Genomic DNA, 26,722 nt, shown 5'->3' on the forward strand with positions numbered 1-26,722 from the left:
ACCTGATACGGCAAAATGTGGCGTAGGAAACTAGTGGTATGTTGGGCGCGTTCATCCAGGGACACAGCGACCACCTAACATATGTTGTAGTAGAGACTATGGACGTCAGAGATGGGGGCGGCAGAGGGGTCTGTGAACCAGAACGGAGTTACTCATTTGAAGGTTCGGAACGTGATTTGGGTTGTTTGTGGCTTTTTGTATGATTGTTGAACCAAAGTCAGAGCCATCTATATTATATGATGCGCTATACGTTTACTATGTCACAGGGCACCGCTGCTCCTCGCCTAGCCTGGGGCACACTGCCATGCTTCCCACGTTGATCAGCAGCGGCGCCCACGCATTGCTACTGCTTATCACACAGCCTTTTACCAATGAGCAGGGGTGCTGACCATCAAGAATCAGGAGTAAGCCTGTATACCATGGACCCCGGTCACCACGGAAAACCCTGATGGCTGCATCTTGTCTTCTTGGCCATGGGGTTTGGAGACCAGTTGCCTGACGCCATAAATGCACAGGGCTGCTTTGTTAGTTTAGTCATCAGTGTTTTGTTTTTTTTTGTCCCCAGGATGACGACTCTGAGATCGTGGGATTCTGTGATCTGTAAGTATGGCCGGCCTCGTTTCACTCCCACTCTTATACTGGTACCATGGTTCTGACTGCCTAGTCCTGACTGTAGGGTTGTCTCCTAGGTCTGACTCCTCTTGTACCGAGTATGATCTTGCAGACAGCCGGATGTGCCCGGGGCAGGAGACCCTCTCACCACAGTGCTTCCACATACTACGTGTACTGGGAAGGGGCAGCTATGGGAAGGTAACTACCCCAATTCTAATGCCTGTTGTGTATTTGTATCTTGGTTACCCCCCCCCCCCCCTGTCCTATACACTAGAGAACAGTTCTACTTCAGATTGCCCTTTAATGCTGCCGATCACCCTGCAGAGTCTTAGATGCATAATGCTGACAGCTGGTCATTATATGACTTGTGTTCTGCATGTATCACCATCTTTACCCTCTGCAGGCTCTATCTGTAATTCTCAGTTCATTCTGGGAGCAGCAAATGATGACTGGCTGTTATGATGGCTTCTATATGCTTGCACATGGGGAGCAGAACCTGCTGTTTTCTCAATCCCTCTTTGATGACTTCATGGAGGACACTAAGGAAGCACTGAGCTGTGGATGTGTGATTCCAGTATGGTTTCCCAAAAAATAAGCCCTACCCCGATTTTTGGCCATTTTCGGAGAGGCTTGAAATATAACTCCTACTCCAAAAATAAGCCCTAGCTGGACTACATAAAAAAAGTTAAGACAAATACATTACCTAGCAGGTGCAGTCCAGATCCCTCCGGCTGTACTCCGTAGCTCCACTGTACGTCTGGCACTCCTCGGCCACCGACAGATCACTTCCTGGTCGCTGAGAGCAGCGTTTGTGGAACCAATCAAAGCCATCGTTTCCTGGAGGCTGAAATAATAAATCCCGCGACCAGGAAATGATATTTTTTGGGCGGCTGAGGAGTGCAGAATGTGCAGCGGAGTAAGGGCGAGCACCCACATGCGTTTTTTTACCTGCGTTTTGCGTTTTTCCTGCACAGGCATAGAGATAACATGTGTTCCTGTCCACTGGCGTTTTTTTTGCGTTGCGTTTGCGTTTTTAACATAGGAACTGTCAGTTGCATATGTGTCCTTATTTTTCTCCTAATGCACCCATGAATGTCCATGGAAATTAACGGAAAAATTGCGGAAAACACCGCGGAAAAATCGCGGGAAACGCGGCGAAAACGCTGCGTTTTTTTCCCGCGGAAAACGCAATCGCCAGTGGGTGCTCGCCCTTACAGAACCCCGGAGACCAGTGGGAGGGACTCGGATCGCAGCTACTAGGTAAGTAAAATAAGACCTAGTGCCTCTTTTGGGGCAAAAATTAATATTAAGACACGGTCTTATTTTCGGGGAAACGCAGTAGTTGTAAATCACTCGCCCAGTTAGCTGCTGCAGACACATTTGTGTGTGTTTCTCCCTCCTACTCTCCCCTCCCCTCTGCTCTCCATATACTTCTATGTGCAACATGAGTCATCACCCTCTTTCACTTCCTGTTCTCCATGTTACTATTTCTGTTTCTAGAAACCGACTTTACTTGACAACAGGCAGTGGACAGCGAATTAGGAGGAAGGGAGACCCTAGTTACCAGAGGGATTGTTATCAGCAAATAAAACACAATTTTAGGTAAATTAAAGTAAATAGCAGTTTTGCTAGTTATTAGATCACATAAACACAAGCTGTTTGACCAGTCAGCGACCATTTAAGCCCTAAATGGAGTTTCCTAGGGAAAAACATTGATTGTCTACTCTTAGGGTAAACTGTCAATGTGTGATCAGGAAGTTGAGGAGTCGGGGGAGACCCCATAGTATGAAGGCACATTACTCTAGTGAGTGTTGGGGACCCTTCATTGCTTATCCAGGTACACATTTTTCGGACGCACCCCAGGTTTAACAACAAAATGTAGAAAAAAACCATTTCACACAAATTAAGATTTTCTTGGTGGTCTGAGGAAGTGGAGGGGTCAATACCAGTACCATTGGTGGTCTAGGGTAGCGCCGCCTTTCCTGGTATTCTAGTATGGGTGAAAGGGTTAATAGCTAAGCCTACTAGCTAAATTAGCGTGTCCTCATGTTTTGACCATTGAAGCCTGTTGTAGTGGCGCATTATATTTTACCATCCATTTAAGTGTCTGTGTGACGGGTCTGCTTATCCCACTTTATGCTTTACAGTATGTGTTTGGTTTTGTTTTTTTTTTTGTTAAATGAATTTTGCAAATACTTTTTCTTTAAATGGCGCTATCAATGTCCAAAAACAGCCTGCACTCACCTCTCCAGGGTCCCCACAGCTCTAGCACCACATCTCCGTTCACACTGCCGGAGTCTGTGAACAGACCAGTACAGACTGCTGCAGCCAATCAGTTCTCAGAGGTGGACCACTGAGGTCTGTGATTGGCTACAGCAGCTTATAACATTCTGTAAACAAACCGCCTGCAAACAGAGTTCTAGTGGGGAGAACAGAGATGCGGGGCTGAAGCTGCGGGGACTCTGCAACTTTTACAGTAAGAAGTCCTTCTGTTTCCCCTAAAATAAGCCCTGGCTACATAAAAAAATACCTTACCCAACAGTTGCTGTCCGCTCCGCCGCACTTCTCCTCCGACGCTCTGGCACACTTGTCTGCAGTCTTCAGTAGCCATCCATTCAATGCAATGGCTGTGATTCAAGCGCTGCAGTGATTGGTTCTCGAGTGCCACAGCTCAGCCAATCAGACAGCGCTGTCTGGAGGTGGAGTTTTTGAACCCCCTGACCAGGAAGTGGTGGCTGAAGACTTCAAACAAGTGCGGAGGAACTACGCACGAGAAGTGCGGCGGAGCGGACAGCGCCTGTTGGGTAATGTATTTTGTTTTTTCCTTTTATGGAGCCCCCTGCTTTCTGATGTTCTTCTGTTCCTCTTGAAAATGTTTACATGAATCAATTGACAATTGGGTAATACCAACTCTGTTAATAGGATGCAGCGCTGACACACTGATGACAGGCGATCGGTGGAATCCAGTTGTCAAAGAATTCAGTTATTTATATATTGTAAAGAATGGCATTCTTGAGGGTCTGCTGCCACCACTAGGGGTCCGCCGCCTGTACAGTACTGTGAGGGTGTCTGGCTGATGATGTGTCATTCTGTTTAGGTCTTTCAGGTGAAGAAGGTGACCGGCTCCAATTTGGGGAAAATTTTTGCTATGAAGGTTTTGCAAAAGGTGAGCTTCCTGGATGGGAGGGGGATTCTATGAATGTGGTAGCTGACCAGAGGGTCCTCCGGTGTTCCTAGGCTGTGGCCAAATAGGCCCCTTGTACAACAGAGTCCCATAGGTCTAGCAGAAGACCGCCTCATTTGGAAGGGACTTTGAAGCTAAACCCTTGTTCCCAGGACCAATTTCTTCTGGGAAGATCCACAAATGACCTATTAGACCTTATTGGAGATGTTCGGTGTGCCCAAATATTACAATGCAGTTCTAAGGGGACAGTCACACCTCCGCAGGAGGCCTGATGAGTGGGACACACCTTCTGGCACCTCAGTTCAGGCTTCATGGGACATCTGGATTTGGCTTCCTGACCAGTTGCTAATCCTTAGGGCTGAGGTTTCCCCTGTGCTTATATGTAGATTTATGGGGTTTCCTGTGGGCCTTGGCTTTTCATAGGCATTATGTTTTCTGGTGCATCGCCTCCTCTAGGACTAGGGGTTCTCAAGGAAGAACTGGAGCGCCTTTTGCGGGAAGTACTGTATCTCTGCCCACGTTGCGCGCATGTTGGGCAGATCCAGCATGCAGCCAGTTGGCTTTCAGTCCGCCGGTTCTGTCACTTCAAGGGCTTGCACCCCAGGAACAGTTGAGATGGCCCATGTGACTGGCCTTGTGTACAGGACTGTTCCGGCCCCCTGGCGATTTAAAGGGTTTCTGTCGTCGGCTTCATGTTGCATGAACCCAGGACAGGGAAGCCTGTTGCCCCCAGGGTGGTTTTATTCTGAAGCGCTGTGGAGTTTCATTAAAAATAACTTTTGAGGTTATGCCTCGGAGCTAAGCTTTGAGTCACGGTGGCTGGCCGAGGGGCCTATCCCCACCCGCTGCATGCAGAGTGACGACTCTCTCCTTATACACAAGCAGGAAGAGGAGCTGTCGGTCTTCATGCCACGGGCGGATAGGGGCCAGTGCCGCCCGCCTCCGGGATGCAGAGCTTGGCTCCGAGCCAAACGTCAAAGTGTATTTCTTCTGAAATGCCAGTAATAACAATGAAGGCAAGCGGGCAAAGCCACAATACGTAGAGTGCTGTAGGATGGATTCTGGCTTGGTATTCAATTCCAAATCATTGCTCTGCAGACCTGTCTAAAGGGTCCAGCATGGATTAGAAGGAATGCTGCCATCCAATAGGTGGCGCTGCAGAGGTATTGTTCCATCTTCCTTATTTGCATATTTCCCAGAGGAGCTTGGATGACCTTACAAGTCTCCTCACTTACCTTCTTGTTCTCCCTAAGGAGTGATGTTACCCCTCCTGACCCATCCATGCTTGTTGTTGCCAGATTGTACTTTCTTCATATGTTGGTGCTCCAGCATTGCTTTTCAGCTGCGATTTGCTTGACCCTGCACCACCTGTTTGTCAGAATGATTCTTGACCTCCTCCTCTGACCCCTTTCATCAACATCAACTTGTTTACGCCCACAGGATCCCCTTTGGCTTGTAGGTTTTTCTCACTCTACGCCATAGCATAAGAGAACCCCACAAGATTGGAAGTTTTTAAAATATTTGTTTCGGCTAGTCCTGGCCGAAACAAACCTACCTCGTTGGAATTTGCTCAGATTGCCTGATGTTTTTTTTTCTTACTCTAGGGCTTCTTCACATGGGCGAGAATCTTGTGTGTTGTGAGGTGTACAAAACTCGCACTAATATGAACTCCATTCTTTTGAATGGACTTATTTACATGAGCAGTTTTTTTTTTTCTTTTTGCCCCCTCACAGTGGACAGTTGCCTCATCCTTGTCCTCTGATGGGCCCAAAGAACTGATCCTAGTTCTAGATGTAAATGGCTGTTGTATGGGTACAGGTCCTAAGGAAGGTGCATCTCAAAAACTACCACACTGTTTTGCCATCTGTGCTGGAACCGCCCTTTGAAGGTTCTGTCGCAGGTTCGGCACAAGGTACCAGAAGAAAGAACGCTGCATACGGTGCTTTGTCTTCTGGTTAAAAGCCGGGCAGCTGAGTGGAAACCGAACGGACACCATTAGGGTCAGTGGGGTCTGTTCGGTTCCATCACAGGACGGACCATTTCAGCCAGGGGGTTTCCCTTTCCAGCTCCCCTGAATGGAGCAGGAAAACTGAACCCCCAATGCAGACATGAAAGCAGCCTTATTAATTTGTGATAATCTGATTTTTACCAAACTCTAAATTATTCTCAGGCAGCTGGACCGACTACTGGGGGTGGATCACTTTTCAGTCCATTATCTGCTTCACAAACTGAGGTGGGCCTTACTGTTAAAGCGCCCCCTAGATGCTGGTGGTGCACAACTTGGGTTCTGGGAAGCACTTTTCACAGAAGTGATCGTACGCTGCGCAGACTCTTCTATGGCTGGAACCAGCTCTGATTTAGCAACAGAATGGATTCCTTTTGTACTTATTGTGTTACATGGAGTCCAGCAGACACCTGATGTGTGAGTTTAGCAATATTCAACATTTTGACTACAGATGGTACAGCAGAGGTCTGTCTGGTGAGGCCACAGTAGGAAAAGTTTGAAGAGCACAAATACTTGTTTCAATGCGTTTGGCCGGACTATTTTGTATTGAGATGTAACTTGGCCTTCCTTCAGGCACGGCTGATCTGTCACGCTAAAGATACGGAGCATGCAACAGCCGAGCGGAGCGTCCTGGAAGCGGTCCGGCATCCCTTCATTGTAGACTTGGTATATGCATTTCAAACCCATGGGAAACTCTACCTGATCCTGGAGTGTCTGAGTGGTGAGTTCATTCAAAAGTCAAATCTTCTGATATGTCTTAGATGTGAAGTCTATGATCTCGAACGACCGCTGATTCCCATGGACTCGGAGCTCTGAAACATTCTATGCCATGTAGTTTAGCAACATTGTATCACTGAGTGTTCACTTGCCAGTAGCAGAACTCTTCAGATTATCCAATTTGCATTCAATCAGGTTAATATACTGTACTGGCCCTTTTAAAGGGGTATTCTGGCTTCACCATATAAAGGTTATTTTTTGTATAATGAAGCTATACAATTTTTCAATATACAGTATTCTGTTTCAATTCTTCATGCTTTTTAAGATCTCTGCTTGCAGTCATTCAATTGGAACGTCCTTTGTTTTCCCCTGTAAGTAAGCAGTCTGTTCTGGTCATGTGGTGGTCACATAGGTGTAACTGTACTGTAATGAGCCGTGTAGCGATGTTATCATCCCTAGAGCAGGACAGATCTTAGTTCTTTTCATTAGTGGTCATCAAAGTGCTAACGACCACTTGTGAGTGAGTGCGTTACATGTTCTGCTTCTGATCACATGACTGTGATGTCATCGCAGGTCCTAAAGCATAAAACATGTAGAGCCTGACAGCAGCCTTGTTGATGACAGGACCTATGAAGTAATCATCATGTGAGGCTCTGACCTCCGCCCCTGATCACGGTGACGTCATCACAGGTGCTTCACTTTATTAAAACCCTACAGAGCCGGACAGCAGCTGTGTGCTGAGAGGACCTATGGTGATGTCACTGTCATGTGATCAGTCATCGTCATATTATATTAGTAAGTGGTGCATTGCGCCACCAGAAACACTGGTACTATAATTTCCTAATAATTACTAGTAGCATCTAAGGGGTTATATGGGCAGGATCGGAGAGTTCTCCAATCCTGGCTGTTACACAGAGAATGCAGTTGCCAATCTCTCACAGGCACAACTGACGTGCCAAGAGGAGTATTTGGTAGTACCAGTACATTGACACATGGCCTATCTGAGAAGTTGTGGATCCCCGGGGTTATAATGGAAATGGTGGAGAGCTACCATTGGGAAATGGATTCCCAGGTTTTCACTCTGTAACCCCTATACAGAAATAAGGACTTATTTGTGGGGATTCCACGGGTCGCTACGCTCAAAGTAGTCTCAATTCGCAACGCCTGGTGTACATTAGATTCCATTGCACAGTACCAGAGCAGCGGATGGAAACGCAGGTCAGGACAGTCGGAGTTCACGCACAATGGTAGAAGAGGAGGTCAGAGCAGGCAGCAAACAGGTAGACAGTACTGATGGTTGTGGTGAAGAGTGCAGGGGTATCTGGTAAGAAATGTGTCTGTAACCCAGACACATGGATGCTGAGTCAGTATCTCAAAACAGATAATTGGATGGTGCGCAAGTGCACTGCCATCCTAGTAAGGTGGTACAGGTATATGCAGACCAAACGTACTGCAAGCTGGACTGGAGGTGAATCGGGCACCGCAGTGGCTGATGCAGCAAGCATTCCCAATGGACAGTAATGATCGGTCACCTCTTAATCCCTATACTAGGATCTGGACTTGGCGCAGGAAATACGTCCCTGCCCTCAAAGTAGTCTCTGTTGGCAACGACTCACTTATGGTAGATTGTAATGAACAGTTCCGAAGCTGCGGATGGGAATGTAGTCAGACAGGTGAGGTAGATGTAGTTGGTGCATATAAAGCGTCTACACACCCCTGATAATAGGCAGGGTTTTATCAAAAATTCCACAAAGATGAATCATTTCAGATTTATTTCCACCTTCAATGTGACCCGTTATCTGTACAATTACATGAAACACAAACTGAAATCTTATATTTGGGGATGTGGTTGTGTTGAGAATTAGCCAATCACATTTAACCTCCTGATAAGTAGTAGTCAGCACTCCGCTGCCATTATTTATAGGGATTCTGATTCCCCCCCCATATAAAGTTCAGCTCTTCTAAGGGGATTTTCCTGACCTTTTCTTAGTTTGTCCGTAAAGATCTTACAGCACATATAGGGGTCTGATTGATTAAATGTGGCACAACAGTGACATCACCAAGAACTGGACGGCCATCAAAAACTGCTGAAAACACCAGAAGGCAATTGGGCAGTTGCCAAGAGGCCGACAGCAACAGTAAAGGAGCTGCAGGAGTTTCCAGCAAGTACTGGTTGTGTATCGTATGTGACAACCATCTCCTGTATTCTTCATATGTCTGGGCTGTGGTGGAGGGGGGCAAGATGGAAGACTTTTTTTAACAAAGAAAAACATCCAAGCCCGGATATGTTTTACCAAAAACCTCAGTCTGCCAGACGTCTGTGAGAACAGGTTATGTCTGATGAGACCAGGGGGAGAACTTGTTGGCCAGAATTCCAATAGGTATGTTTGGTGTAAAGCCAACACTGCACATCACCATAAGACCACCGAACCGCAGTGAAGATGGTGAAGGGGGCATTATGAGGGGGGGCCTTCTGCTGCTGGAACTGGGGCTTTAGTCAAGGTGGAGGGAATTATGAATAGTTCCAAATAGTTCATTTTGGCACAAAACCTTCAGGCCTCTGCTAAAAAGCTGAAGATGAAGAGGAATTTCACTTTTCAGCATGACAAAGCATACCGCCAAATCACCAAAAGAATGGCTTCACCAGAAGATCAGAGTTTTGGAATGGCCCAGCCAGAGCCCAGACTTGAATCTCATTGAGGATCTGTGGGTGACCTGAAGGGGGCGCTACACACAAGATGCTCTTGTCTGACAGATTTGGAGCGCTTTTACAAGGAGATATGGTCAAAGATTGCCAAGTCACGATGTGCCACGCTGGTAGTCACCTACCTAAGAAGACTGAGTGCTCTTAAAGCCAAAGAGTACATGAACAAAATATTAGTTTTGTGTAGTTTAGTATGCAACCACTATATATATATATATATATATATATATATATATATATATATATATATATATATATATATATAATATTTTTATTTTTTTTCCTACCCTAAGTCATTTCAGTTTGTTTTTCCATGTAATTGTACAGATAACGGGTCACACTGAAGGGGGAAATAACTCTGAAATGATTCATCTGTTGTAACAGCAGTGTGTAGCCTTGTTATATCCACTGCAGATGAGCCTGGTCAGTAACCAAAGAGCCAAACCGGAAAACACCGTCCCAGCATGAGGGCAGTAGCAGCAAGTATGGCACCCCGCAGGGTGGCCTGCTACTGCTTGGCAGCAGAGAAAGATCCTGGCGGCTACAGCAAGGAGAACAAGGTCTGATAGGAAGAACTGACATAAGGATGTACCAACAAGTTACGCAATTTCAATTTCCTAATATGCAAATAAGGAAGATGGAATAATACCTCTGCAGCACCACCTATTGGATAGCAGCATTCCTTCTAATCAATGTCAGACCCTTAATACAGGTCTTTATAACAATGGTTGGGAATGGGAAACTAAGCCAGAAAACCATACAGACAGCTGTTTCAGGAGGTTTGCCCCTTATATATGGCTTTCTGGCTTGGTTTCCTATTCTTAGTCATTCTTATAAAGACCTGTATAAAGGGTCATACATTGATTTGAAGGATTGCTGTCATCCAATTGGTGGTGCTGCAGAGGAGGTATTGCTCCATCTTATTTGCATAAATTACCCAGAGGAGCATGCATGGCTGTATGTCTCCTCACTCACCACTCGGGTATCTTCTCACACCCTTTCTAGGGGCTCTCTTTGGGGAGAGACTATGCCCCCTCCCCGACCCACTCAACCCCTAGGTATTACCACACACTTTTGGGTGCTCTCTTTAAGGAGACACGACACCCCTCCTGACCAATTTCCTAATAGAGCACGTTTACCCGAAGCTTTGTTAATAACTTTCATGCGATATCTTTCTGCTACAGGTGGGGAACTGTTCCTGCACTTAGAACGGGAAGGCATCTTCATGGAGGATACGGCCTGGTACGTCCTCCTGCCTCTAAGCTGTACTGTAGTCGTGTGTCTCTATTTGCATTTGAGATCTATCATTTGTTTTGTTAAACAGCTTGTACTTGGCGGAAATCGCCCTCGCTCTTGGACACCTGCACTCTCTGGGGATCATATATAGGGATCTGAAACCAGAAAATGTCATGCTTGGTGCCAGTGGTAAGTCTGTGACGGTTGGACGGGTGTACTTTTCTGTTATTGCTATTATCTGTCTATATAAATGTGTGAAGACCCGTTATTTTAGCCATCCTTTATGTCTTTGTGGCTTTCTACCTTTTTCGCTCATTAGGTCACATCAAACTCACTGACTTTGGAATGTGTAAGGAGTCCATTCACGGAGATAGTGTGACGCACACCTTCTGCGGGACGGTGGAGTATATGTAAGTTCTGTTCCTGCCAGGACTGTTTTGTTTAAGTTGTGCACCCTTTATTAAATGATACATTCTGTGGGTTTTCTGCTTGTGATCACAGTGGAAACATCCTGTCAGTCACTATTAACACCTCGTTGAGCAGAGATCGCAGCTTCCAACAGTTTCCAGTGTTCAGATGGCAGTCTTTGTATTCTTGTTTGCACTCTTCCTGTGTGCTTCTTTCTCAGTAGAGGCTGGTTTAGACACAACGATTATCGTTCAAAAGATGTCTTTTAAACGACTTTTGAGCAATAATCGTTGTGTGCATTCAGCGCAATGTGATAGCGGAAACGTTGAGCGATCACCTTGCGCTATGAGCGGGGAATGCAGAAGACAAGCGGGGCCGCTTGTCTTCTGCATCCAGCTATTTTCTGCTCGGAGCGCCCAGCTGTATGAAGAATGCAGCTGGACCGCTCTGTTGTTCATACCCCGCCTTTCATCAGGGAGCGGGATACAGCTGAAACAGTAGTATCAGCTGTATCCCACTGTGAATCCCTGATAAGGCTCATCGTTGTCTTTCAGCATGCTGAAGACGACGATGAGCGAAAGCATAACGAAAACTGCACAATGTAACTGGAGTTAGACAACAATTATCGCTCAAAAGACAGGTTTGAATGATTTTTGAGTGAAAATTGTTGTTGAAATCAGCCTTAAAACTCTTGGGCCACCTTGAATGCACAGCATGTTTGAGTGACTCCACAGATTTAAATATTCACGTCTGGGAACCAGAGATGTCATTTTAAAACCTAAATTGTGTTACTTAAGCAGTCCAAAGCAGATTTTGACATGTTTTAACATTGGCTTCCGATTCAGTTATCTTCATTTTCACATCTTTACACTACTTTAGGACCTGCCATAGAGTAATGGTGTGTTCCAATTTGTAGAAAATTTTGTTATTGAAGGTTTTTTTTTTTTTTTCACATAAAAAAATAACACAAAATATCATTTGAGAAGCGGTGGTGGAGGGTGGCTTCACACCTGTGCTTGGTGTCTTTTTTAAGGGTGGATTCAGACGACCGTATATCGGCTCGGTTCTCACGCCAAGCCGATATACGGTGTCCTCATCTGCAGGGAGGGGGGGATGGAAGAGCCAGGAGCAGGAACTGATCACAAGTCATAGGTGATTTCTAGCTTGCTAAGTCATCGATGAACAAATGGTGCACGGTGGACGCGTGTTTAGACGCAGCAATTATTGCTCAAAAATGGCTTTTAAGCGAATCGTTGTCTAAATGGGCCTTTTAGGCTTTTCTTTCCCCTCCCCCTCCCTCTGAGGTCACCTATTGTTTTGCTTTGCAGTGTACTGATAAAAAAGAATCCATTCAACACCAAAGGCAGACAGAAGCTCTTCAGTTTGCTTACCTCTCTCATTGACTTTAATGCAAAACAGAAAGGTGCTTTACATTCGCTTTCCGTTTTTTGGGGAAATCAATGCCTCTATCTTGCTCAATGAGTATGTAAGGTAGATTGCCATGAAGCTACATTTCTCAGTTTTAAACTTGCTAATTGAACATTTAGTCACTAATACCAGAAAACATTCTGGCATGAAGATTCAGGAAGGGCTGCCCTTGTATAGTAAGTGGATTTGAGAAGAGCAAAGGGGTCTCTTCCAGGGAAGCCCAGATGGAAGGTGGACCTTCTGGGTCAGGGTTTCCCAACTCCAGTCCTCAGGGACCCCCAACAGGTCATGTTTTCAGGATTTCCTCAGTGTTGCACAGGTGATGTAATTATTGTCAGTGCCTCAGACATTGCCACAGGTGTTCTTACTATGGGATATCCTGAAAACATGACCTGTTGGGGGGGGCCTTAATGACTGGAGTTGGGAGACACTGTTCTGGGTGACAAGTTGACCAACGTGTCGCCTTATGAGAGCTGACGAGGGGGTTGTCTGACTACTCTGTCCTGTAAACTGAAGGCAGAAAATGTCTGGAACAATAACCGCATGAGACAACAGACTGCACATAAGGATTTAACATGAACCCTTTGTACATAATGAACGGTTTGTAGGCAGCGTGTTGGAAGCGGTTGAGCATGTATAGAACTTCTAGGCATCATTTACCAGATTCTTGCCTTTTCCATCTTCCAGGGCTCCGGAGATCTTGACTCACAAAGGATACAACCGGGCCGTGGACTGGTGGAGTCTTGGAATCCTGTTGTATGACATGCTGACTGGTGCAGTGAGTGTCCAGTGTTATCTCACATCCGTTATGTTCACTTTTTTTTTTTTTTTTTTTTAATCCAACTGCAAACTAGCGCCATAGTTCAGAAATAAGTCACCAGTGCCTGATCAGCATGGATCCGGTAGCGGTGACTATCACTTGAAGAAGTGGCACTAAGAAATAAAGTAGCATTCACTTTTGTAATGCATCATTTTCAAGTTCCCTGAATGTAACTAGAATGTAAACCATCTTCAGTCTGGTAGCCATGTATAGCCTGGGGTGAGTCTCAGGTTATTAGGCTTCCTACGGGGATGATTGCGTTGTCCTCTGTAAATTATTTCTAATGCAATACATCAAAAGATGCAAATAAAATATATTCATTTCCCAAAATACAACAGTTTTTTTGCATCCATAAATTAGCACAAAGCTCATTTGGAGATATACGTTGCTGGGGAAGAGGCAAAATGTATAGGATATTCGCTGCTGGATACAAAACAATTGTTGTAGTTGGGAACCCTTACACATATATGGTAGGTCTTGACTAGAGATGAGCGAGTAGTGCCTTAGCCGAGTATCTCCCCACTCGTCTCTAAAGATTCGGGGGCCGGCGCGTGTGACAGGTGAGTTGCGGGGGGGGGGGGGGGGGGGGGGGGGAGAGAGATCTCCCCTCCATTCCTCCCCGCCGGCCCCCGAATCTTTAGAGACGAGCGGGGAGATACTCGGCTAAGGCACTACTTGCTCGAGTAATGTGCCTTAGCGAGTATACTGGCTCATCTCTAATCTTGACTATTTAGTTACGATTCTTAAAGGAGTTTCGCCATTATTTAAAATTGCTCTACAAGCTCTGTCCTTCCTGGTTGCTGCTGACCAGGACATGTGACTGCTGCAGCCAATCACTGTCCACAGTAGTGACCTTCGCTAGCCAGGGATTGGCTGCAGCAGTCTCTTGTCCTAGTCAGCAGCAACCACTAAGGAGAGAGTGCTTGTGAAGACATTTTAACACATTGACTACCAGACTAGAAAAATACATTTCCTTGGTCAATGTTTTGTTGCGAAAATAGAATAACAAAATAATTCTTTCTAATTTGATGAAAAATGTTAGTTTTTGTTTTATGTCCATGCACTCCACATGAGATGCCTGACTCATGATATAATGATTTTGTTTCTGAAAATTGAGTCTCGTCATTCCACAAGTATTTAGTTGTGTCTAAAGTGGATCTTGTGTAGTCCTGGATGACGACCACTGAATTGTACTTCTGTAGGTGTGCAACAATGTCATGTACCACGCGGCTCATAAGGTATATGCATCATGAGGCCCTGGGCTCAAAACTAGAGGGAGTTAAACACAGCTCACATGACAGTTAATGTGTTGGCTGGTGGAAACCTCTTTTAAAGGGGTTCTGTCACTTAAAAAAAAAAGTCTATACTTGCTTATTCCCTTTCTCCCCCCCCCCCCCCCCCCCCCCCCCCAGGCAGTCTTCTTACCAGATCTTTAACTCGCTGATCTTCTCCTGGCTCCTCTGGGTCACCTTCCCTCCAGCCGGCCGGATCCTCTTCTTCCTGTCATGAAGCATCCATCGCCGGCTTTCTGCTTCCTGCAGGGCAATGTATGCTATGTCACTAGTGACGTAGCCTTCACCGCCTAGCAGGGAATGCTGAAACATCGTCAGCCTGCTTTAGCGTGCATGCACAATGTCTCGCTGCTAGTATTTCATATACTATATGAAACACTAGCATCGAGAGATCGCACATGCGTGCTAAAGCAGGCTGACTATGTTTTGTCATTCCCTGCTAGGCAGTGAATGCTATGTCACTCGTAGTGGTCGCTGCCCTGCAGGAAGTGAACTCTAGCTAATAGACACTCCAAGAAGAGGATCCAGCCGGCTGGAGGTGAGGTGACCCGGGTAACTGCACGAGCCAGGAGAAGATCGGTGAGAGTAGATCTGGTAAGAAGACTGCCTGGTGAGGAATAGGTAAGTATTGATTTTATTTTTTTTCCTTCTAATGACAAAACCCCTTTAACCCTTTCCAATCCACTGTCTGACGTCTTAAGACATTATGATTTAAGGCTGTACAGCTCTGATGTCGGAAGATGTCCGTCGGGGTTCTCTTACTGTATATTGCCAGCCTCTCTGCTGTCAGAGCCTATCCAACAGGTCACCTCATGTAGTACTGGCTTTTGCCAGCAGATGGCGCTGTTGTATAACAGCAGAAAGAGTAAGCCCCCTAGGAAAGCCAGGATACAAATTGGATTGGAAAGGGTTAAGGAGCGATGTGGATCCTTATGGCTACTACCAGTTTGCTGCTGCCTAGACTAGGACATGGATTCTAAGGGATTTCCTGGTTTTCACCCTGTAACCTCTATACAGGGATAGGACTTAGCTACAGAGTATCCCCAGAAAAGCCCCCATTAGGCAGCCGGATGCAGCAGCAAAAGCAGAACTGGATGAAGACGGGACCGAAGTGAGTAGCCTCTGGCTGAAAGCTGAAACTTCAGGCCGTTCACAAGACAGAAACTGGGAGTAACTTTGAATCCCACCCACATGTTTACATGGTGAAAAGACTAAATGCATCAAGCAGTGTAAATGATAGAGATTGTAGAAGTGCAAAATGGTACCAAAAAGTAACGTTGTGGTGTAGAGCTCCTTATTCATCGGCCGATATGTCTCTGTGTGATGTGGTACGGCTTTCACATGCTTTCTCCTTTCACCTGTGTAATTCCAGCCCCCCTTTACTGGAAACAATAGGAAGAAGATCACTGACAAGATTTTAAAGGGAAAACCATTTTTTCCTCCTTATCTTACACCGGATGCTTGTGATCTCTTGAGGAAGGTAACAGATCCAGTTCTCATTTGTTCTTGATTGTTTGCTTTTTGTAACCTTTTCTTAAGTCAATCATGATGACTTCTTTTCAGCTCCTGAAGAAAAACCCATCTCAAAGGCTTGGATCTGGACCAGCTGATGTGGCTGACATACAGGTACCATAATGTCACATTTAAATCTTCACCCCTCCTGTTGATTAAAGTCGAAGAAATTACTTCATGATTCTTGGCTGTCATTGGGGAACGCAGCTGTATAGTTCCTACCACTAGGAGGTGGACACTAAACAAAGGAACAGTTGACTACTCCTACCAGCTAGATGCCCCTCTTGCAGCCACTTGGCTAAATCCGTTTTAGTTGTCCATAGGAAGCAGATCTTCAAGATCCTGGAATTCCTTGGACTTTTGGGTGCACAGTGTGACAGAATCCCCCTATCACTCTACTGAGGGACATCAGGTTGCCACTAACTTCCCTGCTCTACCTGCCAAAGGCAAGGTTGCACAGAGCAGCCCTTGCTTCTCTGACTCATCAGCAAAGATCCTCTCACTTGGATCCCTGGGGTTCCCCTCCCTCTCACCAAAGAGAGACGAGGAAACAGTGGAGGATCAGGCTGTTTTTTGATGCCATGGCACCTGGCTCTTCACCCTCCAGGAAAGGCAAGTGTGAGGACCCTGTGTCCAGCCCCTTCTCATCCCCTTTCCTGGGTCCCCACTGGACACTCAGGCATTTCAGGTGGATCATCAATTGTCCGATGTCCAATCTGACCCAATCACGGCAGCTCACTTTTCCCTATTCTTCAACACAGTTCAGGCTAAGCTACAATTTCTGAGAGGGACGTTCACTCTTCTCCAGCAACACTCTGCAGTCATGCACTCCAGTCTCCATCTGCTAAGGAAAGCAGGTAGTGGGGCTTATGGTAGCACATTCGAGGCAGCCCTGTACTCGCAATTCCACACTCATCCACGTAAACGGACCATTCTAGCCAGCAGAACGGATCGCGCCTGTCCCTGGATGGGTCCGTGATTCTACCTTAGTTGGTCCATCCTTCTCCCCTTTGGTGGCTGATGTCACGCAACCTCTCCTAGGGAAGGTCCTTCCTACTCCTTCGCTGGAAAGTGATAACCACAGATGTCAGCCTCTTAGGCTGGGGGGTGGCATGCTCGGTACCGTAACAGTACAGGGACAATGGTTCAAATCTGAATCGTCCCTCCACATCAACATCCTGAAACTTGGAGCTATCCGCCTACCCCCGACTCATTGGTCTCAGATTCTGGCTGTCACCCAAGCCATGTCCAGACTGTTAACGAGATGGCTGTTGCGCACATAAAGCCTCGGTGGCACAGGAAGCATTATTGATGAGGCTGCTGAAGTCCTCCAGTGGGCAGAGACGCACTTCCCAGCCATCTGAGCCATTCACTCTCCGGCAGTGGAAACTTGCATGGTGAACTTCCTCAGCAGAGACCCAGTGGAATAGGCACTACAAGAAGAAGTCTTTGTGGACATATGCGCCAAATGGGGCATGTCAGATGTGCATCTGGTCAACAGTCAGCTCACCCTGTGTCTCAAGGACTCACAATCCTCAAACATTGGCAGTGGACGCCCTAGCAATTTCCGTGGAATTTGTTCTAGTTCCTGTATGCCTTTCCACCTACACCTTTGATCCCACGGTTACTCAAGAAACCCAAGATGGGGGGGCGTCCCAATGAGCCTCATAGCGTCAGACTGGCAACGTCATCCTTGGTACAGCAATCTCGTGTCCATACCAGTCGACACCCTATGGCCCCTGCCACTCAATTAGGATCTGCTGCGATAGGGCCCAGCTCTTAGCTTGCATTTGCATATGCTACATCTGACGGCGTGGCTATTGAACCCAGTCTTGATAGTGCTGGGACTCATGGACTCATTGTCCAGATTATGCTAAGGGCACTTAAACCTTCTTTCTCTCGCAACTACCATAGGGTGTAGAAGGCCTTTAGATAATGCAAAAAATATCATCTCCAACGCATTTTTTTCCTGTTCCTAGAATCCCTTCCTTCCTCCAATCAGGCATGGATATGGGCTTAAACCTTAGTGTCTTAAAGGGCCAAGTATCAGCCCTATTGGTCCTTTTCCAAAGCCCCCTAGCCTCCAAATCCGCGATGCATACTTTCCTTTCGGTATTGGCACACTCTGCCCCTCCTGACCATCTCAACCGTGCAGTGGGACCTCATTTTGATCTGATATGCATATTTCCCTTTGTCTATCTTGGAAGGTCACCTTCAATCCACCGCATCTGAGCCTGCCACCTTATCTTATAGATCTTCCTTTCTGATGCTTCATCAAGGCAAGGTATTCCTCCACCCTGTTCCATCTTTCCTTTCCAAAGGGGTCTCCTCCTTCCATCACAACGAGGACATCATGCTGCCCTCTTTCTGTCCGGAGCCTTCATACCCTACGGAACGTTGTCTGCACGAGCTTGATGTCATCCACGCACTAGCTTTCCTGCACTGAATCCTTCCGCTGTTCGGATTCTCTCTTCCTCATCCCTGATGGACCTTGTCTAGGCCTGGCGGCCTCAGAGTTCATCGTCGCCCGCTGAATCAGGTCAGCAATCATGGAGGCCTACCATGCCAAGCGCTCAACACTTCCCTTCCGGGTAAGAGCTCTTTCCACATGCGCGGTAGGTGCATCCCAAGCAGTGTCCCATAATACTTTTGCTGTCCAGGTTTGCAAGACTGACATTTTTTGGTGCATACTTTCACAAGGTTTTCCAGGGTGCGTACCTGTGCATCTTCTGAGGCTGCTCTGTTCTGAGATTCCTCCTTCACTGTATTGTATATGCAGTTGGCCTTTAGGCTTTTGTTCTCCTTCAGCGTGTGTACAAACGGATTTAGCAAAGTGGCTGCAGGAGGGGTATATAGCCGGTAGGTGGAGTCAACTTATTTGCTGCTTGTCCGCCGCCTAGTGGCAGGAGATATACAAAGGTCTTCAGCTGTGCCCCCAATGAACAACCGAGAGACTTTACAGTAAGTAACAAGAAATCTTGTCCTTTTGTGTTCCTTTTAATATGCAGAAACATCGGTTTTTCAGACACATCCACTGGGAAGATCTACTACTTTGTAAAATTGAACCACCTTACAAGCCTAACCTGGTGAGCATGCAGACTGAGTGCAGCATCTTGATCTGGAAGTTGGGTGCCTATTGAATACCACTCGGTTAAGAAATGTATATTCGTGCCTGGGTTATGGAGTTGCCCAATCATAAGGGACTTTTGAAACAAAATCATGGCTTTTACCACTACCCACTTTAAATGCATGGTAGAATGTCATAAACGTCTTTGTAGCCGCTGTCTGTGGGCCCCTTTTGAATTATTTCTGGATAAACTTTCATTCCCTATGCAAATGGAGTGGGTGGGCACCTCATTGCAAAATGGGTGAAACGTCTTTTTTGTTTGGGAAAGCTTGCAATATTGCCACTACATGTACGTCTGGCCGTATAGGACTGCTTTGTTTGGGCAGTATGGTTCCAGGAACATATGATGGGCGACTCATTTATAATTGGGTCCATTGGGGGTACAGTGTACCACCTAGTCTTTTCAGGGTCTTTTTTTTTTTTTTTTTTTTCCCAGGTCCCGCCATACTTCAGCATCATAAAGTAGAAACAAAAATAAATGGCACAAGGTTTAAATGTTGTTGCTCTCCCTTTGTTCTCCTCCTCATCTCTTCCCTAAGGCCTCATGTCCACGGGGAAAATCAGGCCCGCTACGGAATCTCCATGTAGAATCCGTAGCGGGTCCCTCCTGCCCCGCGGACATGAGCGCTGAATATAAAAATAAACTTACCCGCAGGGGTTCGTGCAGATCTTCTCTTCTTCGCGGCCGGATCTTCTTTCTTCGGCCGGCGGATGTGCTCGGCACAGCGGCAGCATGCTGGGCACATCCGCCGGGCCGAAGAAAGAAGATCCGGCCGCGAAGAAGGGAAGATCTGCACGGTCCGCTGCGGGTAAGTTTATTCTTATTTTAGGTCTCCCGCGGATCCGGACGGCTTCCATAGGCTTCAGTAGTAGCCTGCGGGAGCCGTCCCCGCGGGAGACACGAAAATGGAGCATGGTCCAGATTTTTTCATGCTCCATATTTTTTTTTTAATTCACTTTTATTGACCATCCGCAGGTATTTATCTAGCTGCGGGTGGTCAATGCATCCCTATGGGGTGCGGATCCGCGGGCAGGAGAAGAGTTAAAATCCGCTGCAGATTTTAACTCTTCTTTTCCCCGTGGACATGAGGCCTTAGGCCCAATGACCACGGGCAGATTTGAATCGCGGAATCCGCATGACTCACCCGCGCAGAAGATCCGCAACTCAAAGTGCTCATAGGGAAGCATTGGCATCTGCAGCTGAATTTAAGCATGCGGATTTGATTTGCAGACCGTTTTGTGCGTAAACCAAATCGCAGCACGCTCCATTCCAGTGCGGATTCCGTGAGGACGGGCTCAATAGAAGTCAATGTGTGCGGACGATCCGCAGTGCATCCACAAATACAATTGTGGACGCACTGCAGATTTGAAGGTTAAAATCAATTGGGGAGGTGGGGAAAAGGCTGGGAGGTCGGGTTGGAGATTTTTTTCCACATGGATGATCCACAGTACATCCACGCAGAAAAACCATTACATTCGCGATCTCCCGCAAATGGCTTTTGCAGGTCACTCGTGGACATGAGAGCTTATTCCCTCGGGTCATCTGACCTTTTACAGCCCTTTTTTTTTCCTTTGCCCCCGGAGCCGCACATCACAAATGACATAAAATCCTCCTCAGACCTGTAGTCTTACTACTTGGGATTTAATGTTCTGTTTTGCTGAAGCTCGATGTGGCATGTTCTGTTACTGAGAGGCCTAAGCTCCTAATGTACCGGGTTATTACAGAGGTCCCCCCCCCCGATGTGAGACCCCCAGAACTCCGTTTAATGACACTCCTGATTCAGAAATTTGATATCAATGGAAACAAACTCAAAGTTTTGTACAACATCAGCCATGTTTCCACCCCTCCCCCTCTTCCAGCGGTGATCAGTGGGACCCCCTTTGTCACTGGGCACACATGGAGCCTGCAATCACATTCCTGCCATACACTTTTTAATGGATCCAGACTGACTGACTGCAATGGCTTCTGGGATGCCGCAGATCATGGTGGGTGGATCTTCTCCAAATTTTGTTTGAAAATGACATTGGCCACTAATAACCTGCTGGTAGACATGAAAATCAAGGACCCAAAACGCTCACACAAAAATCTGTCTTCGTTGTCAGACATTTTGTCTATCTCCATAGCAACGGCTACAGCAGAATAAAACATTTGGGCCCTGTTTAGCGCAACTGTCTAACAGTAAGATGGTCCTTGTTGCCCATAGAAACCAATCACAGCGCAGCTTTCGTTTTACCTCAGCAGCTGAGAAGTGAACTGCGTTGATTGGTTGCCATGGGCAACAAGGACGTCTTAATGTTTTGCTAAATGAAAGTTCAAGTCTGTTTCTCTTGACATCAAATTGATGTGTCTGAGTGTCATTAAACAGAAGCTATGAGCATATCAGATTGTGGAGATCACTTGTGATCAGCCTGTGCTTGGAGGCTACTTTGGTGTTTTTGGAAAAAGTTCAATAAAAACATTAAGAAAAAAAAACCTATAGAGTGCGACGGAGAAGGTAACTGTTTTCTTGCCCTCCTGCAGCTGTCAGAGGATGATGCAAGTCACTTTGCTTCTCACTTCACAAGACAGACTCCTATAGACAGCCCTGATGCGATCATCAGCGAGAGCGCTAACCAGGCCTTCTTGGTAAGTGATGCGTTCTAAAGTAAATGGGGGCCCGACCCCAGAGAGGGTGTGAATGTGGCGCTCTGCCAAAGCCACGCTGGCCGTCGCTTGAAATTAACCCTTTGCAATCCACTGTCTGACCTCTGAAGACATTATGATTTAAGGCTGTACAGCTCCGATGTTGGAAGACGTCCATCGGGGTTCTCTTACTGTATATTGCCAACCTCCCTGCTGTCGGAGCCTATCCAACGTGTCACCTCATGCAGTACTGGCTTTAGCCAGCAGATAGCGCCATTGTATAACAGCAGAAAAAGAGTAAGCCCCCTAGGAAAACCAGGATACAAATTGGATTGGAAAGGGTTAAACAAGATTTAAAGCAGGCAAGCAGCCACAAAAAGTGATGTAATCAAGTACAATGTTATTTTGCAACTTCAGAAGACCATATCGGCATTTCAGGCAACAAAAAGCCCTTCATGAAGCTAAACGATGATTTTAATTGTTCCGAAAAACAGTAATGGAGGATCCAGAAGGGATAAACTGATGTCTATGTCCCCTGCTCATGCACACATCAGTTTACCTTTTTTTGATCCTGCATTACCCTTTTTTGCAAGCATTATCCCAAGCTTTTATCACTTAGCTCGGTGATGGCAAACCTTTCAGAGACGGAGTGCCCAAACTGCAACCCAAAACCCACTTATTTATCACAGTACCAATACATCAGGGGGCGGGGCGTACCCGCAGCTGATTTCATACTATGCAGCGATCCCTCTCACCTCCTCCCGCTGTCAGCGCTCCTCCGTTTCTGGTTCCCAGTGGCCTCACTCGAGCAGCAGCACCAAACCAGGTCGCTGGGAACTGGAAGCTGGATTTTTGACTGTTTTTTGGATGCGTAAATGCCACGTATCTTGCCATTCTGCAGGATTTCCGCAACATGTAAACATAGCCTAAGTCAACTTGAGATATGCTGCCACGTGCAGAGTAGCCCCAGTAGTAATAGTGTTCCCTATATCAGCCCCATAATGGCTTCAGTAGTAATAGTAGTCTCTATATTGGCCTTAGTAGTAATACTATTACTACGGAGATCAATATAGGGGACACTATTACTAATAGTGTCCCCTATGTCCACCCCAGTAGTAATTGTGACCCCCTTCACCCCTGAAACGCATATATTTACCTCCCCATTGTAGCCTAAGCGCCACTGCACCTCTTCTCTGCTGCTGGCAGAAGTGTGTGTGCCTGGACTTCTCACTTCTCTCCTCTTGTAGAACCAAGGAGGAGAGGTCAGGGTAAGAGGATCCCAGGTGCACAGACTGCCATCAGTGTGTGCACCCTTAACAGTGCTGCTGATGACCCAGCTCGGGAGCTGTGGCATCCCGGCTGGTAATACCTTTCATGGCGACCAGATGATGGCTCATGTGCCCGCAGAGGGCTCTTAGTGCCCCCTCTGGCACACATGCCATAGATTCGCCACCAGGGGCTTAGCTTGATGAAGGACTTTTTGTTGCCTGAAATATTACGATCATCTGGAGTTGCACAATAAAATTGTATTTGTTTACATCATATTTTTAGTAAGTTCTCGCTTATTGTCTTCTTGGCATGTGATGACACAGTTGGAAGGGGACAAATGTTCCTTTTTGTTTTAACTGTATTTTTATTGCTTTTTCTCTATACTCGTAAGGTGTAATGTAATAGAACAATTGCTCCAGTTGCATACGGAGAGGCCCAGCTCCATAATAGAACAGTCTGACTATGAAGAATGAAAATGTCCAGTTTGAGAACATGTTGGTGTAGAAATGTGGTCACGGAGACCCAATATAGAGCAAGAATAGGCAACAAAAATACAAATAAAGAAAACCTAAAAGACCGATAAGGGGCGTCAGGGGAGGGTAAGAGGGAGACGGATAGCAAACAGACTGCTATATTTGAAGGGATATAGTAGACAGACTGCAAAGGGACTTGGCAGTAGTGTTGATCAAAAATGTAATAACTGGGTAGGTGAGTAGGAAATGAGCCTGTCGAATCCAGTATGTCTTCAAGGGGGGGCCAGGTAGCTTTATAAGGACCATTGTATTTTGGAGGAAGGCCGCCAAGTATTCCATACTCCGTATGTCTCCTGCAAATGTTCCTTTTGTATAGGTGTTCTTCACTGTTTTTTCTGTTGCTGTAGGGCTTCACATACATAGCCCCATCTGTTTTGGACAGTCTTCGAGAGGTCTTCAGCTTCCAATCGTGGCATCAGTCATCCCTCCCTCAACAACAGAGGTAAGTAGTTGGCTGCGTATTGTTTTGGTGATTCAGTAGCATTTATTCTAATGAGTTCAGTGATGTCATTTGTTGACTAAGAAAGATTCCATCTTTGAAGTGAAACTCAACGCAGGTTATTATAATTAGAAAGCTACAAGCGTCTTGTCATATACCAGATCTAGTGATTCTTTTATCTTCATCCCTAAAATACAAGTTTCTATGCTGATCTGTGAACTTGAGGTCCATAAAAAGCGTTCCAACACTTTCAGGTAACTTTCAAATAAGTTGCCACGTGTGTATATGAGTAACCAACACTATTTGTGGCCATTATATGACTAGTATCCTGCATTTTCACCAGTTTTCCTCTTTGCAGGCTCCATCTTTAATTTTTAGTTTTCCCTGAGCTCGTGGGAGGAGACCAGTTCGTTCTCCCGTACTGCACATGGAAAAACCAGCAGATTCTGCCCTCTAATCCTCTAACACACAAATCTATAACAACATCATAGAGGACAGTGTACAGCATTACTGAGCAGTGTAGATGAATTTCAGTAGCTTTGACACAGTAAAACTTGCTATTGGCCGTGTGTCTGTAGCAGTGTCTGAGTTTCTGCCTCTCTCTCTGCAGCAGCCTCTATGGGGCAACATAAGACAACAACCACCTCCACGTCCTGTAATTGGGCTCTGTGTCACTATTAGTATTGAGGGATTTCATTTGATAAGAGGCAGTGGACAGCCAGTTAAAAGTAAGGGAGCTCCTAGTGGTCATCAGTTTAGAGTGATTTCACAGCACAAAAAAACTAATTTTAGGTAGATGACTAGCAAAAGTACAAATTACCGTGTTTCCCTGAAAATAAGACAGTGTCTTATATTAATTTTTGTTCAAAAAGGTTTAACTTTTTTACATGTATAGCTGCCTGGACACTATTTAAATTGCCTTTTTTAATTAACTGTCAGCAGGGCTTAGTTTTGGAGTAGGGCTTATATTTCAAGCATCCTCAAAAAGCCTAAAAAATCATTTTTCATCCTCGGAAAATCATGCAATGTCTTATTTTCAGGGTATGTCTTATTTTCAGGGAAACGGTATCTTATCACATTGGCTATCATATTAAGGCTAGGCTCAGATGGCTATCATTTGCTGCATGGTGTCCACAGAAGACATCGGTACACAATGACATTGCGTACTTGTTGTTTGCCGCCAAGCACTGTTTTGGTGTGTATGCACATGTAATTTTTATAAAGTACGGTGCCAATTTTAAGTGAAAGCCAAATATTCATTATTTCTGCGTACAAAGCGGTTGAATGTTATTTCCTTTCCGGAAGATCTAGCCACAGTTTAGACGGCAGCTTCAATCTATTGATTTACAGTTAGTAAGTTTCCCCTCGCCTCCTCGGTGTGAGCGCCTTGTCGGTGCGGTATCCTGTTTCCTGCGCTGCTGCTTGTTAACCCTTCCTTCAGCTGGCTGAATTATATGCATCCTATCGGCAGTGATTTTCTGACTATTAGGTTTTGGCCTTTTAACACATACATTATATGTTCGTCTCCGATGTTTGCCATTACGCACCCCGATGCAAGACTGCCTGTCTAAGAATGAAGTCCAGTCTACATGCGGATTTTGATGCAAAGTTGTCAGAATTGAGCCATTTTCAATTCCACATCAAAGTCCACACTGAGCCTTGCAGAATTTTTTACATGCCTTTGCGTCCTACCTACAGAATTTCCCTACACTTCAACAAAACGGATGCTTTTTTCCCAAGAAATCACTGATTGCTACAAATATACAAAACCTGCCTTACTGGCACTAGCTAAACAAGATCGGGTTTCCTCACCTAAACATAGACTAAATGGCGTGGCATTGTATGAGTCACCCTTCCTGTACCGGCTCTATGGCATTCCTGGCTGTGAGTCAGTCTGTACTAACTGCAGAATCTTATGAGCTCAGAAGCTTCACATGGGCTTAACTAAGGACCCTGTACTAGAGTCAATGAGTATGGCCGCCTGCAGACAGCCGGGTCGGACCCTGCTGCGAGAATTCTCACAGCGGGATGTGGACCCGTGCCCCTGCAGAGGCAGTCACACCCGCCACGAATTCTGCAGCAATGTTCATTCATAGACCTATGTTAAGATTCTTCCCTGCCCATGAGCGGAAATCAACTGCGACTTTTCCACTTGCGGGGCAGAATCACAGCATGCTCTATTTAGAAAATCGCGGAACATCGCACAGACGGATTCCATTGCAGTCAATGGAAGCCATCTGTCTCGTGGCACTACTGCAGTAAGCACTGCGGAAGCATCGTGGGAATCCACGTCACAGCCCAGCACAGGCGCATCATGCCTTGTAACATGCATGCACACCGGCTCGCCGCATGAGACACTTGCAGTGGATCCGGACAGGTGAGTATAGGGTCTCTGGGGGGCACTGGGTCTGATTCCGCTGTGAGATTTCCCAGTCTGAATCCGACCTGGCTGTGGGCAGGAGGGCGATGTAAGATGCAGCGGACATCACTCAAGAGGTAAGCTGTTTTCAGACTTTAAAGCAAACAAGATGTCACACCATTGCTGCTAGCACCCTGCCCACCGCATCCGCCACTATAATCATGACCTCATATACGCACAGGTTTGTTACTCGGTGTAGGAACTTCATATGGGGGCGAACAACTAATACATGAGGGCCTTTTAAAGGGGTTTTCCCGCGAAACAAAGTGGGTCTATACACTTCTGTATGGCCATATTAATGCACTTTGTAATGTACATCGTGCATTAATTATGAGCCATACAGAAGTTATTCACTTACCTGCTCCGTTGCTGGCGTCCTCGTCTCCATGCTGCC

The 26,722-nt window shown here is 46.2% G+C and overlaps 1 protein-coding gene across 1 annotated transcript in view; it reads left to right on the plus strand.

Moving 5' to 3' along the window:
• Nucleotides 1-26,722, plus strand: part of RPS6KB2 (ribosomal protein S6 kinase B2) — a 31,661-nt gene that overhangs the window by 691 nt on the left and 4,248 nt on the right. The window contains exons 2-14 of the mRNA XM_066587990.1: nt 566-600; nt 690-810; nt 3,710-3,778; nt 6,375-6,522; nt 10,407-10,464; nt 10,547-10,647; nt 10,778-10,868; nt 12,982-13,072; nt 15,779-15,886; nt 15,970-16,032; nt 18,927-19,004; nt 21,567-21,671; nt 23,818-23,912. Of these exons, the coding sequence (XP_066444087.1) occupies nt 566-600; nt 690-810; nt 3,710-3,778; nt 6,375-6,522; nt 10,407-10,464; nt 10,547-10,647; nt 10,778-10,868; nt 12,982-13,072; nt 15,779-15,886; nt 15,970-16,032; nt 18,927-19,004; nt 21,567-21,671; nt 23,818-23,912 (1,163 nt within the window). The remainder of the gene's footprint in view (nt 1-565; nt 601-689; nt 811-3,709; nt 3,779-6,374; nt 6,523-10,406; nt 10,465-10,546; nt 10,648-10,777; nt 10,869-12,981; nt 13,073-15,778; nt 15,887-15,969; nt 16,033-18,926; nt 19,005-21,566; nt 21,672-23,817; nt 23,913-26,722) is intronic.

The sequence above is a fragment of the Eleutherodactylus coqui genome, chromosome 13, assembly GCF_035609145.1.
Source record: "Eleutherodactylus coqui strain aEleCoq1 chromosome 13, aEleCoq1.hap1, whole genome shotgun sequence".
NCBI classification, from domain to species: domain Eukaryota; kingdom Metazoa; phylum Chordata; class Amphibia; order Anura; family Eleutherodactylidae; genus Eleutherodactylus; species Eleutherodactylus coqui.